At 36.8% G+C, this 15,621-nt stretch overlaps 1 protein-coding gene across 2 annotated transcripts in view; it reads right to left on the minus strand.

Annotated features, from left to right (window-relative positions):
• The window catches only part of EPHA3 (EPH receptor A3), a 367,831-nt gene extending 358,684 nt beyond the window's left edge, over positions 1-9,147 (minus strand). The window contains exon 1 of one of the 2 annotated variants that reach the window (XM_054482953.2): positions 8,912-9,147. In XM_054482953.2, the coding sequence (XP_054338928.1) occupies positions 8,912-8,999 (88 nt within the window). In that variant the 5' untranslated portion in view covers positions 9,000-9,147. The remainder of the gene's footprint in view (positions 1-8,911) is intronic. The other variant, XM_054482954.2, reaches the window with a different exon arrangement.
• Between the last annotated feature and the right edge of the window lie 6,474 nt (positions 9,148-15,621).

Genomic DNA, 15,621 nt, shown 5'->3' on the forward strand with positions numbered 1-15,621 from the left:
ATTAGTTTTTTTTTTGTTTCTTTTTTTTAATGTTACAGTGAAGAAAGCAAGATACTAAAAGCTGCTTTCTGTATGGAAGCCTGATGTCATCAATATGCTATTTGTGCTCTTTGCCGGGTTAACAGAATTTATTGCAGCAATTAATGCAAAACATATGTGCTGAAATACCCACATGAAAAATATAATTGCCCCCAACTTAATTTGCTGCCTTTCAAAAGCCTGTTTTAGCTACCTTTTCTCAACGGTTGGAGTTAAATAGAATACAAGTGTTTTTATGAAAGACGAGCTAAATCACGAAAATGTATTTTCTCATCTTAAGTAATTTAAAAATTATATTTTAAATGGGGGGAAATTTCCACAGAGACTAAAGTCTACTTTTTGGACCATGTTCTATTCTCTCCTATCCAATTGTCAATTCACACTTCATTTTTATTACACATAACCCTAAATAATCACACTCTGGTTATATTGACAATTTCCTCACTATCTGTATGTACGGAATTCCTGACAAAATCTTCTTTCCAGGGTGAGGAAAGGAGTGTTTGAGTGTCAGGAAAGGAACACAGAGGTAAGAACGCGTGAAGAACAGTCATCACAGATATTTTCATCTACTCTTCTGTCCACATCAAATTCCTTTAACTGAGTTTCTTAGTGGGTCCCCCACATATGCAGATAATCATAACTTATGAGTGTAACCACTTTACAGTTCCAAAGTATCCTCATTTATATGGTTTTCTTCAATTTTTCACTACAAATTTCTGAATGTTTCTAAATTATCCTTGAAAAGTCAGAAGACAAATTAGTACAGTCACCGGGATTAAGGTTGAGAAGCTAGTGCTTTTCCTGACAATGATGCCTCCCTAGTTCATAGGCATTTGTGTCTAGGAGAAAACATATGAGGTTAAAATCAAAAGACAAAGACGAGAGAGGGCTTCGCTTAGTTACTGCTTTATTGTGATCCATTTTCTCAGTTTCCTCAGTTGTAACAATGGGAAACGTCATGTTACCTATTTTAGGGCTGCTTTAACGATTAAATGAGGTTCAGTAAGTCATGAATGATAATGTAAGGGAAAAATCTATTTGCCAGCAGAACACTGAGCAATTATTTTCTCGATGTTGAACACGGCACTGAGGATATATTAGTCTTGAAGTCTACAGGATTTAACAAAACCATCTTTTATGAAAAACACTGAAGTTCTAACACAGTCACAGAGACATCAGGATCATCCAACCACCAAGCTATCTCGATAGCACAGCTCCCAAAAACCCTCTCTGACCCATTCCATGTTTACTCCCAATATTGGAAGAGGAAAAATCCTGTTTTAATAAAACGGTGTCAGTCAAATACGGGCTTTGGGAGAACACAGACAACTTTTGAATATGCACAGGGGAAAAGTTTACTGACATCCCCTCAGCAATTACTAGGGGCCTAACAGGTGGCACTAGCAGGTAGTTTTAAAGAAAATTTGTCTAAAAAAAAAAAAAAAAGAGATTCTTCATTTTAGTCTAGCGACACCAAAAGAGTTGAATGTCCAAAAGGTGAAGAAATAGTAAAGGGATAGGGTTAGAAATCAGCAAGCTGGACAACAGGGCGTATGAGGCAATTCCTGTGAGTCTCAACCAAGCGCACCCAGTAAGAGATGCTTTCTCAATCCTGCAGCGAACCTTGCAGAATATCTCCTTCCCCCGGCTGTCGCCTGGTGAACCCATGAAAATGGATGGAAAAGAGACACGCCACTTCCAGACATCAAACTGAAAAGCCTAGCTGACAGCAATGTGAAAGGCAGCAGGGCGATCGTAGATCCTGAATTAAAGTCTGTTCCTCAAGTCAGGACCTGCCAGGCCCGTCCAAGGCGCACGGACTCTCTGGCGTCTTACTGACGCCCAGGTAAGGAGGGTCCAGGTGGCAAGGAGTACGCCGTGCTCTCCCAGTGCCAGCAGATCCGCGGCAGCAGGCAGAGGGCGCACGTTTGCCAGTCTCCGCCTGGCGCTCGTGTTCGCTTAACTTTGCACCTTCGCTCTCCGCTAGCTACAGCCTACAGCGCAGAGTCTACACCGTCCGCCCGGAGGCAGAAACCCGGAGCAAAAGAGCATCAGACTGCTCTCGCCCACCCACCCTACCTCGGGACGGAGGCCGTGGCACCCTGGTCGCGCTCCGGGAAGGGACTTGGGCAGCCAGGCGCGGAGAGACTCGTGCACAAAGAACCCACTGGCCTCCAGAGGGCTGAGACTGCGTTACGCGCACCCGGAGATGTTTTTTTATGATCTCATGTTTAATTTGATGCAGAGTGAGCAAGCAGTGAACTGTTGAGAGACACCGTTGTTTTCCCTTTGCACCAATGAGCCTGGACCTAGCGGAGAATAGTTTGTGGTTAAGACACCCTGATGGTGGGTGTGGTGGCAGCAAGGAGCACTTGCTCATCTCCCTGTTGCCACATTACTGTCGCTACCCGTACGGCTCTGCTTTGTGCTAAAATTTCGCACGACACACTTGTAATTTAATGAAGATTGCATTATCAAATGTGGAAAGTGTAAGTCGAAGAAAAAGAAACGTAGTTATCCCCTCCTGTGGCCACTCCTGTCCATGGCGAGGAATATTCACAACAGTTTGTACAGTGCTGCCACTTGCTTTCCTCCTCCTTCCTCACCTATTATTCTCTCACCATGTTGGTTTGGATTATGTGGATTTCCACCCTTTGCTTTGACTGGAACAGCGGGACATGATTTAGAAAATGAAGGGTTGGGGGATGTCCACACTCAGGGCTTCCAGTTTAATAACATCACTCGAAGTTTGAGGCTTTATTTGCTGAACTGGTTTTGATTCCATCCACCCCTCCACATGCATTCGTCCACACATTCAAAGGGGGAAGCATTTTAGCATTTTTTGGCTGACACTCTTAAAACTTTCCTGGATAAAACATTTTCTTCTGGGAAAAAATCAAAAGTTTGTAAACTTGGGAGGAGAAACAAAGAAATGCAGCCCCCGCCCCCCCACCTCAACCCCATTTTAAGTGTGCGGGATTTTTAGGGATTTAATAAAAATTGATTAGCCAGACGTTTTACGTGATAAATGTCTTTCTTTTAAGCAAATGATTTATATATTAACACTGGCTTTAAAACCTTTGCTTTTCTCTACTTCTCCAGTTTTCTAATCAACTTTTTTTTATTTTCTTTTCACTTGCAAAAACTTTTTTCTTTGTAATCGACCACCCTCCCCTCTTTTTTTGTTGTTGTTGTTTTTTTTTTTTTTTTTTTTTTTTGTATAAAGGAAGCTGGTAGGAGGCAAACTAAAACTTGCTGACTTTCAGACTTTTCCTGGAGAAAACCTCCTGCCAGGTTCCAAGAACTACCTGATACCAAGCAGCTGGGAACAGACTTAATGAAATCAAGCAAGTGTCGCACATGTATCCACACCCTGAACACATTGAGGGATGTCTTCCTAGGTGAATTGATTTGTGACTTGGAAGACTTTGCATTTTATAAATGTCACAATATTGCTTTTACTAATATTTCTAAAGTTGTTACAGAAGAGTTAGCTAAGGTTTCCACATTTTTGAGAAGTAAATTTCTAATCCTGGTTTTCTGTATACCTGGATGAATAATATAATGAATGTTTCACACTACTGGTCAACCCTTTATTTAAAAAATCTGTGGAAAGCTACTTGTGTACTTGGTAAAAGCCCTTTATTGACCTTCCCTGATGATAAAATCCAGATCTCTGAAAACAGAACCCAAAAGGAGACACCTGCATCTGTTCTTCTAAATCTTCTCTCAAACACGAATTAAAGGAACAAGGTATATTAAATATTTTAAAGAAAAAATGTACAGGCTAAAAAAATAAATAAAGTTGAGGATCTTGACAGAAAATAACTTGTAAAACTTAATGTTCTTCCAAGAAATACACATTTCCCCTTATATCTAGTATTTATGCCAAACCGAATCATTGAAAGAATGATTCAAATAAAAAGTAGCCCAGATCACAGATTTTTTTAAGTAAATGTCTATAAAACCTTATCGAGTTTGATTATTTGAGGAAAGTTTTATTAATATTTTCCTGAAGATCTTATGACTTGGAAAATGTAACTTTCAAGAACATTTTTTTTCATTTGGGTTGAAATTAGTGAATCAAATATATTGTGGAAATATATTTTGCCTTTAAAAATCCTTTGCAAAAGTAACTATTTGATATTTAAAAATTGCATATATTTTATTTCAGAAAAAAATTTAAATTTCTGAAAGGGTTTTAACATTAGAAAGAAAGTTATTGTGGTAAAGTATTAAAAATGGTTGGACCCTTAAGGAACACACCAAAGTTTGACTGTTAAATGTAGGCAATACATAAAGAATGTTACTAAATCATTTATTTAATAATAAACTTATTAAGGGCAATGTGAGATTACTAAGTTGTTAATATGACCAAGGAGCCAACCATAATTAAATTGAAGAAATGAAAAACTTTACCGAAAACTTCCTAAACCTACTAAAAAATGTTAAAAATAACTATCTAAGATCTGATTCTGTACAATATTTTGTTTTAAATTTTTATATTAACGTGTTTTTCATTATAGCTCCCAATTTCTAGCGTCTCATGGAAAGACAACTTTATATAAAATACAACCATGATCTAACACGTGGCAATGGTGTTTTATTACATGTAGTTCCCCTTTTATAGGTCCAGTCACTTCTGAGTTAGAAGTATATCCAACTAACTTTTAACCTTAAAATAGGCAAAAAAAAAAAAAAACCCTATCAACTACAGTAACAATAATTTAAAAATATAAAATTAGAAATATTGATAGTTACGAAACTTTTGTATTGATAAATCTATTGTTACTACTAGAAGATATAATATCTAAAAGAGTTTATAATTGCTCATTTATGACAAGGACTGGAATAGTGTGATTATGAAACATAAAAATAAAGAGATTGAGGTATCCGAGTGAACATTTTCACCACTCAAATTACTATTATAAATACTACTCTTCACAAAGATATAGATTCAGAATGAATTAATTTCATGATAGATTTTGAGAGGTTACAAAAAGTTTCTTTACGGGACATTCAAAATATTATCATAGCAATTCAGATTGTCAGTAAAAGCTTAAACAAATTTGCTGATAATCCTGTTAATGACCTAGGTCAAGTGTTAACTATTGTGGGTTATAAAATAGTGAAATTAAGGTTTCTCCTACCTTGAGGCAAATAGCACAGTTAACCATGGAGGCGGGCGGGGGGTATGTAGGGGTGAGCTATTAGGAGAGCTATTAAATTACAAAAATGTATAATGCATTCAATTATTTAGTCTAGCATGATGAAGTGCTATTAAAAGCAAATGTAAACCCTCTTCCAAACCAAAAAAACTTATAAAGATGATATGATAGCTTAGTTCTCTATTAATGTTTTAATCACAGTGTGTTCTTATTTGAGGAAAAGTGTTTATATATGAAAAGTGATGCTAATTTATAGTAATTTTTAAAAATGAAAAAATTGATTATTTATTTTCTCCAACATTTGCCTAATACTCAGAGGGAAGCTTATAATGTTCATATACAAGTTTTACTTTTAAGTTTTAAACAATCGCATAGTTTCCTCTAGTATTTAGAATATTTATATTTAGGGAAATGCATTTCATAGAAATAGTGTCTTAGCTACTAAAAAAAAAGTCTTTAAAAAAGGTAGTATATAAATAAGAAAATTTAGTTTTATTCAGTTTTATTTTGGATACTCTATTTTCAATATAAAGAGCTTTCTAGGTAAATGTTAATCCAATTGATGAACTCTTCTGGATAAAAAAAATGATTTAGTGTATTATGTACTGATGAATTAATAGTGCATTGTACCCCAGACTGCCATAAATGTATAAAAGTGTTTAAAGAAAGTACTTTTACCAATTCTGAAACGGTTGAAGTAACCACAGTTGATAATTTTATTTTATATCCAGTTTTAACTTTGTTCCAACGTTATTTCTGTTTACCATTAATCATCCCTCTGGTATGCAAACTAGGAGTAAGTATATGAACTTTTAAAATAATACATAGTGTAGCAATCATATTTTGCCATGAAAAACAGCTGATTTCCCATTAAAAGTCTTTTCTTAAGCCACGTAAACAGAGAGACCTGATAAGAATTTAATAAAGTTTTTATAAAGTTCTGTTTAAGTATATAGGCCAATTGCTGAGTCAAGTGATCACTGGAATTATGAATATCTGTTATCGTTGATGAGTCCCTATTATCACCTGGAGTCATTTTCTTGAAAGCATATAAGAGAGATATTCGTAAACACATTAATAGAAGGAAAATTCAGATTAAACATTTTCTAAGTTATTTTTCTTATCAGGGACCCATGGCATTTCAATATTGATAGTTAATGATTAAATCTCAAATTTAAAAACATATCACACAACTGCAAATGTCCTAGCAATTAAGTCAATGGCCTGGTTTTGTTCTCTTTGGTTCTCAAATGCCTAACTTCATAACAGATTGAAGAATATATTCTAGTAAATATGTTCCAGTAAATTTCTCGTAAATTTTTTACAGTGTTGAAATATTTCAGTCGTAATATTTTAAATACAGTCTAGTATTTCATATTTCAAAATTAAAAAATTATATCAGAAAACTACATTAATACCATCTTTAAATCACCACTCCTCTCATATATACATTTTCAAAAGAATTGCTTTCTATTTAAATTACGTTGTTAGAAAAATCGCACGGAAATCTTGGCACATACTTGGCATTTTCACTTTTCATGTTATTCAACTCAACTGAGAGCCAAGCTATGGATGAATATTTAAAATCTCACTCAAGTATTACCTAAGTTAAATCATCTTAAATTTGTTTTAAAGCTTCCCTTCACAATCACAGGAAGGAAAAGAGACACTACCCATAGGACACAATCTGGAAAGAATAATCCCATGAATGATGGATAAACTTTTATCCAAGCAAATTAAATGCAATTATGTCAGCTTTCTGAATACATTTACCTTTCTATATCCGTATTGTTAATGTGTACCTGTCTGTGTAATTAGGTACATTATATCCCCAAACATACATGAGGTGAGGCTTAAAAGCAATTTGCATTTGATTAACTCTGTTTCATTGAATTAATACTGATTAATTTTATATAAGTGTGAAATAGTTTGGTGTCTTTTTTTTTTCTCTTGCAGTTTACCTAAAGGTTGTTTTCCACAAAAATACTGACTAACAGCTACATTCTTGTGCATAATTAATTCAGTAATATCCATATCTACATAGTTCATAAACATTCTATCTGGAAAATATAACTTATCATGACAATGTGGGAATTTTAATACTATTTTTCTAGTTATTGTCAATATTTTAATATCTGTGAAGAACAAAAATTTTTAAAACATTAATTTTAATTTATTGATATGTTACCTATTATACATGTTACCCGTTATACAAATGAATACTCTTACCTTTCATTCAGGAAGAATGATTGACTCTTACTTTCAAATAAACATGTTAATTTGGTTTGTAAAATAAAAAGTCATTTGTGGGTAAGATAATTTTCTTGATCCTTATATTTTAGAATTTTCATTTTCTTATTTAGAAAAAAGATTCAGAACATTTAATGAAATCTGCCAAATTGATAAAGGCAGTCAGTAAGGAAGGAGATAAATTACTGCTCTATTAGCAGTGAAAGTAGGTCACCGAGTATCAGGCAGTTTTTACATTTAATAAAAAACTTTCTAAGTATTTTGTTTTTACTCGTGTTTTTAAAATTAAGGTACATATACAACAGTATTGACTTGACAATATATTTTCTAAGGCGTGATGTATATAACATGATGTTTGCATATCGGTTGCTTGGTATTGTTAACTTGCAAAATAAATTGCTAAATGTTATTGTTATAAGTTCAAAATCACTAAGAGGAAATTAATGTTGTAAGTGTGGCTTTACACTAATCAATTATTTAGAGAAGTTTGTTTTAAGAGTTAGTGACTGTATTCACAAGAATAGATCATAAAAGGAATACAGGAGAAAGAAAATGTATGTATTAAGTACACAATCTTATAGAACACATTGGTGTCCTTAACATTAGGTTTGCACTTTAACCCACTGAAAAGGAATTAATGCTCATTACAAGGGTAATAAATAACACAACATCAAGGAAATGCCATTTGCTGCATATGAACATTCTCTCTTAATCTACTATTCAGTTATTTACTATATCTTCCCAGGAGCTATCCACTATTCATTAAATACATTCTCCTATTTGTATATAAGCCTTTAAACAAAGAGAATCCAACCTAAGCTTATTGTAATTCCTGCAAATATTACTTATGTTAATGTGGCATATGCTGCTCATTAGAACCTGTACCATACAGCAAACCATTGCCTGGCTGGATACACACAACTTCAGTACAGCCCTTGCACCATAAACACGCACCTCCGCTTCGGCAAACTCTGATTTCCCTTTAGTCCATTCATAAATGCCATGATCCCAAGTAGGAACAACCTGTCATTACCTTTAAACATACTAAAGAGTCTAGAGAGGAAGGCTGAATTTTCTTTCAAACTTCTCGGAGTACCACATGGTCATAATTAGAAAATAAAATACTGCCTTGGCTATTTGGCAATTAACATAACTGGGTTGCAACGCTGGAGGATTTTCTTTCTTTCTTTCTGCTCAAATTGGCAAACAAGGTAATTGCTCGAATTGGTATCAGATTAAAAACACATTTTCAAGGTTTAGACCATCTAAAATGATCTCCTGAAGTGTTTTAGAAGACAGTTGGAAAAAAAAGGCACATCTTTCCTTCACTCTCAGAGCAAACTGCTCTATTCGGAGGCACCTTCCCGACGTGCAAGGCTTCGGTGAGAACGTGCTTTGAAGAGCGTGAGCCCCGCGGGGCAGAGCTCCGCGCGTCGCGGTACCTGGCTTACCTTCATTGGAAGGCTGCGGAATCAGTTCCCCGAAGCAGTTGAGAACAGAGCAGCTGAGAAGGAGGAGGATGGAGAGGTGACAATCCATGTTGCTGGTGCAGAGGGCAGTGAGAGGAGCATATCTCCATGAAGCATGCCACTGATGTGAGGGGGAGCGCTCTGATTGCTGGAGAAGTTACCATGCTCCGCTCGCAGGCTGATGTCAAGTTTGACACTGGAGATAAGGAGGAGTCTGGCCGCCTTTCCGCGAACCCCGCTCGGGGACTTCCCTGGGTCCTAGTGCCGTCTTCAGAGGGCGCTAAAGCAGAGGGGGCTGGCACGCAGCTGGCTCTGCAGCCCAGAGCTGCTCGGGAAGGAGACGTGGTGGGAGTGGGGGCGTCGCCCATGGGACAGGAAACACAGAAGTTGTGATGAGGCCGCGGTGCTGAGAAAAATGCTCCCTCTTTTGTGTTCCATGAAAAGTAGCTATTTTATTGTTTGCTATCCATGCTCTGTTGCTTAATTCGCCGAAGATATCACAACCTTGCTAGGAGTGTCATATGGCAATGTGAGTGCAAAAGGAACCGAAATGCGAGAGAAACGTGTGTTATTGAAAGAATAGCAGTCTTTCGTTAAAAAGTCAATCGTGTTTGTATAATTGAAAAAAATGATTATAGTTATTCCTTTACTGTATTCAATATGATCATAACTCTCCATGAGTTCTTTGTGATTCAGAAAGACACTAATACACAGCCTGGATCAGAGGGTCTCTGCATTTCTACAGCCAATGGTATCGTGGCTTTTTATTAGATATGGCACAGTGATTTTCTGCGCACATAGAGCATACTTTGGTTTTTTTTTTAAACAGGGAAGTTAACCTTCATCATCTTAGGGAAGGGAGCAAGTCTAGCCCCAGCCTGAGGTCTACATTCTTTTCTCGTTCTGTGTTGTAAAAGTAATACAGATCAAACCTAAATTTCTTAACAATACATATCCCCCTCCCTCACCATCTCACATTAGGATCTCTGGGTTCTGCGAGAGAAACAATGCATAATTCACAGCTCCTCCATTCAACTTTCAACCACTGATAGTCTGATAATATTGGGGTATTCTTATTCTTTAACATTCCAAATCTAAAGGCTAAATAATAATGTCCTTGTACTTTCTCACTTATTTTACACCATGACTATCAATGGTCTCTGTTATTTCCAATCCAATTGCTGAACAATCTATTGCAATCTATTTCAGCCAAACAATTTTGTAATTTATATTTTAATAACTAGTATCATTTATCTTTAAAATATCTCCCAGAAAATGGTTACTCAGATATCCTTCCACCCATCTATCTCTTCTTATACTAAAAAGAAAACAAGATTATTATATTCCTCTCACAACTTCAGAAAATAAAGGTACGTTGATAATCTTAAGATCAGTGATCAATTTTAGAGTTCTTGGTAATGAAATTTAAATGAAAGTTTGAAAAGGCCTTGCTAATAATATATTCAGTCCACAAACACAATGTTTTTAGTTAGAGAACACAATTTTCACTTGAATTTAAGTTAATGGTGCCAGATAATAGTTTGATGACTGGGGTGGGGAATTGGGGTGGATAGAAGCAGCCAGGGGAAAAGAGAGACCCCTCTCACTTTTCTGTATGTGCCATGTTACTTTGTGTCTCTAGCTTCTTTCCACATTGTGTCACCAGAGGCTGTGCAATCCTCAAGTGCCAAATCTGTCAGAATTGAAAATAATAACAGATACTGCCCAGAGAACTTAGACAGTGGTGACTCTGGTGTTTTTTCAAAGTTCCAGCACAACACTTATATTGTTCCAAAGTTAGATACACGTTTTCTGAAACTTGAAAGAAACTAAAATCTTATTTGGAATTGACAATTTGAAAACATTTTGGAGAATCTGCCAATGGGCTGACACACAGATACATTGGCGCCCCTCATGCTATTTCTCTTTTCACACTTGAAAACTTAAAAACTGCTTGTCACTGGGAAAAAAAGGCATTCACGTTTGCAGAAAGCTACAGGAGTGGCAAGATGAGTACAAAGCAATACCTGGCCTGAAAATAGAATGTAAATGATATAGAATCTCTAAATTGTCAACTCTCTAGTGAAAAGTAAAAGGTTTCCATTATGTGGGCGCCATTCTGGGCAGATGGGGAAAAAGGAGTGATGCCAACAATCACAGAAGAGCAATCGATTTGCCCATAGCAGGAGCGGAAAGGATGAGGTGGGGGCAGCAGATGCAGGGAAGCCCTTATTAAGAAAGTGGTAGTTGAGTTGTAGCTTGAAGGATGGGTAGGAGTTCACTAGGAAGAAAATGATTCAGAAGGCACTGCAGGCAGGCAAGGCGGGAGACTGTCCAACTGAGCCAAAAAAGAAAGCATTTGGCACATATGGAATACAGAGTATATTAGCGTATTTGTGGTAGGTAAAGGGCCAGAATAGGAGGAGGTATGGATTGGAAACAAAATGTAGGGAAATATTCTTCAAAGGACAGGTTGAAAACTGCAGAGATGCTACATGTCAATGATTTTACAATATATTTTAAACTAAAGAGAGACATCGAAAGCATTTCAGCAAGTAATAAATTGATCATGTCTCAGTCTGGGGACAAAATTTTACTGATAGCATAAAACAGGATGTCTCCACCTGGGTGCAATGCTTATTAAGAAGTGATGCCTTCTTCCCACCACAGACTTACTGGATCTAAACCTCCGAGGTTGGAACCCAGGAATCTGCAATTTCACAAAAGCTTCTCAGGTAATCCTTGGGGTCCCCAGAGAACCACTGCTCAATGTGAAGGAGGGAATATTAGAGGTAGGCCAGTTAGACTTCAGGCTATTTTTCAAGTAAGACTAAAGTGATAAGGAACTGAACTAGGATCTCTCAGAAAGAAGAAAGATAAAAGGGAAAATGAGAAGACCATTTTAGGTTAAACAAACAATACTCCCCCAAGGAAAACTGGATTTAGTACATAACTCAAGTTAGGAGTTAAAGAATAGTTCCCTGGGGGAGATGGCAATTGAGAGGAAACTGAAAAGGAGCGTTTTAAAGAAAAGTGAAAAACAAGATTTCTGGAGGAAATGACAAATGTCTCTATTATTAGAGTATAGATTTCAAAATTGTGTCAGCGGGTATGGGAAAGAGGAGACACCGGCTAGGAAGAAGCAGGGTCATGAGGAGTTGTATTAGCTGCTCTAAAAAGCTTGGACAGGGGTGCTGAGGGGCAAGGCAGAAATAGTTCCATTTGCATTTTAGAAAGATCAGTTTGACATATTTAAGAAAGGAGGGGAAAATGAAAGTGAAAACTCCAATGAGAAGCCAAAAGACAAATTAGGAGTCCTTTGCGGTAGGATGGCCAATACCACGTAGAGGTTACCAGTGGGGCTCTTGAATCAGAGCAATCTAGGTCACTGACCTGGCTCTGTCACTCTTAGTGAAATCCGGATAATAACAGATCCTATCTCATCGGAATGTTGTAAGGATTATATCAGATTTGGGATGGTACAGATAAAGTGTTAGCCTAGTGTCTGAATTATTAAAAGCATTCAATACTGTTTTTTAAAAATCTTGATCCAAAAGAGAGATCTAGAGAGTGTGACACTGAGCAGTGACAGTAGAACTGAAACCAGGCACATGTTAAGTGGGAGAAATGGCAACACTTCATAATAGATTGATTATGAGAAATTAGGCAGATGGTAGTGCCTAGAAGGCCTTTCAATTCCTGGCTTGAATGAGGAGTTAGTGAGGAGTAAGAGAGGTTTGAGGGTAGAAAACAGACGTGGAATGTAAGGGTTTCTGTTTTACATATGTCTAGTTGGAAAGACCTGAGGGAAAGCCAAGGGTAAATGAAATATTAGGAGAAAAGGAACTAGATGGAGTTATTTCTTTGGAAATCATTAGTATATGAAAATAGGCTGGGAGTGGAGGCTCAGCCCTATAATCCCAGCACTTTGGGAGGCCGAGATGGGTGGGTGGATTGCTTGAGCCCAGGAGTTCAAGACCAGCCTGGGCAAAATGGAGAAACCCTATCTCTACAAAATCTAGCCAGTCATGGTAGCACATGCCTGGAGTCCCAGCTACTGGGGTGGCTGAGGTGGTAGGATCTCTTTAGCGCTGGAGGCAGAGGTGGCAGTGAGCCAAGATCGCATCCCTGGACTCCAGCCTGGGTGACAGAGTGTTGGTAGGAAGATCAGCTGGATGGCCGGGTATGAAGCCCTAGCATACACCTGTATTTAAAAGGCAGGTAGAAATAAATAGCAAAGGACTAGAAAAAATAACTTATTAGAAATCAAGCTTATGAAAATTTTGAAAAATAATTCATTCTTAGCTGTGGTGCATGCCAAAAAAAAAAAAAATCCCAAAAGATGATTGAAAAGTCACAACTGAATTTGACAACATTCTGGATGAGGCCTTCTCTGAATCTGCTGCCCTTACCTCTATCTTTCCCATTCCCATTGCAGTTAAATTTATTGTTCTCCTCTGTTGACATCCCTCTTTTTCACATCTATCCAGAATGGTGCTCAGGTTATAGAAACTCTTTACTTAATGTTTGATGTATCTTAATCTGGAGAGTCTACTATTTCAATATCCTATATTGTTTATGTTAATTCCCAGGCTTGGTTTTGCTTTGTGCTCATTTTGACACTCGTGTAAGTTTCCTTCAAACATGAATACCTCTTTCTACAGGGAAGATTTTGATGACTTTCGTGATACTTTTGGTATAGTAATGGGATCACAAGTTCAATTAGGATAAAGAAGTAAATGGTAAGTGAGGATATAGAAATAGTACATATCCTACGCTTTCAAGAAGGTAAGCTTAGAAGAGAAGAGAAGCCTGGAAAAGAGGTAAGTGAGATCCAATGAGAGTATTGTAAAATAGAAGAGGCTGATATGTTTCCTTCTCCTGTGCTTAGCTGATTAGTGATGCAATTAATTGACAAGAAATACGGTGGTTCAAATTTGGGAGGTAGAGAAAAGGGGGGAAAATATCAATTTTTTATTTACAACCTGGTGAGATCTAAGTGCAATCAATAAAGCCAGTAGTTTGATATAAAATAAGAAACCCAGAAGGGCATAAAGTGCAAGCCAGGAAATTGTTGGTAAATGAAAGTAGTTTAATCTGTGAGAGTAGAAAGACTATGAACAATGAGGGAAAATGAGAACCCAGTGTACAATTCAGATTATTATTATTATTTTGAGACAGTCTCACCCTGTCACCTAGGACTGAGTGCAGTGGCATGATCTTGGCTCACCGTAGCCTCTACCTCCTGGGCTCAAGTGCTCCCTCCACCTCAGCCTCCCCAGTAGCTGGGACTACAGGAGTGTGCCAGCATGCCCAGCTAACTTTTGTATTTTTTTGTAGAGGTGGGGTTTTGCTATTTTGTGCAAGCTGGTCTCAAACTCTTGGGCTCAAGCAATCCACTCCCCTCGGCCTCCCAAAGTGCTGGGATTCCAGGCATGAGCCATCACAACCAACCTCGATTTAGATTAAACAGAATATCCAAAAGGCAGAAGGAAACTGAATAATTATCTCAATTAACTGAATAGGAGTAAATATTGTAAAACAAGGTAAAGAGAATGAGTCAGAGAGGACAATAGAGATGAAAATTTCCAGAAGGGGACAATCAACCGAAACAGACGTCAAGTTTGATCAAAACTGAAAACAGTCTTTCCAGTGAGTGGGAAGACCACAAGATTGGGAATTCTCTCCCAGAAAATTATGTTTACAGCTGCAAAATTTTTTAGAACCTATCATTTTACAGTTAGAGAAAGAGTCAAACATTAGTGACATTATTATGTTCACAGGGTCAAAGGCAACAATAGAGAAAGTATAAAAAAAAGTTATTAAAAAAATAGAAAAAATACATATGGGAAACCCTGCAGGAAATCTTTGATGCCTAAGTATTTGAAAGTGATTAGAAGAATGGAATAATCTCAGAATCTAAGAAAGCTTCTTGAAGGACAGTGATTTTTCAGGACAATTACTAAATTTTGGCTTTGAAAATTGTCACAGCAGATTGCACAAATTAATTTACTGTATTTTAACTGATATCCACTGAATTAATATGTCTTAAACATGCAAGTTTATGCAATCAATATAAAAATTAGCATGCCCAAATTAATTGAAAAATACTAATTATAAATTAGAAAGATTTAATCCAATTATTATAAAGCTGTCCAAAAAAAGCAAAAAAAGACTTACAAATATGATTTGCTGGTTAGGATAAACCAATGCTATTTAAAACATACTCTTACATTCAATTTTATAATTACTTCTGAAACATTTTTCCATTTTTAAAACAAATTTTACTACTATCACTACTTCCTACTCTTCTGTTTCTCTTGCCAAAAGACAGTCAAAACAAGCCAAGAGTTCATCTTAACATCTAAGGAAAACATCCCAAGGCTCTGAGCAAACTCTGAGCAAGAGCATATGGGGCTTGAGATGGTGGAGGAGTGAAGGGAACATTTTGGATGAGACAGGACTTATATCGTAGTCCTTTTAAAACCCATTTTTGAGAAATAATTATGAATATACATACATATGTACATTCATCATACACATACATATGGAATATTGTATCCATCAACAAGAAATACCATACACTATCCAATCGTATTTTCTTAGAGCAGGGCGTGTTAAAATGCAGAACTTTATTTAGGCAATCTTGAGCGGGACCTGAGATTCTGCATTTCCAACAAGCTCCGAGGTGA

This window comes from Pongo pygmaeus, chromosome 2 (genome assembly GCF_028885625.2).
Source record: "Pongo pygmaeus isolate AG05252 chromosome 2, NHGRI_mPonPyg2-v2.0_pri, whole genome shotgun sequence".
NCBI lineage: Eukaryota > Metazoa > Chordata > Mammalia > Primates > Hominidae > Pongo > Pongo pygmaeus.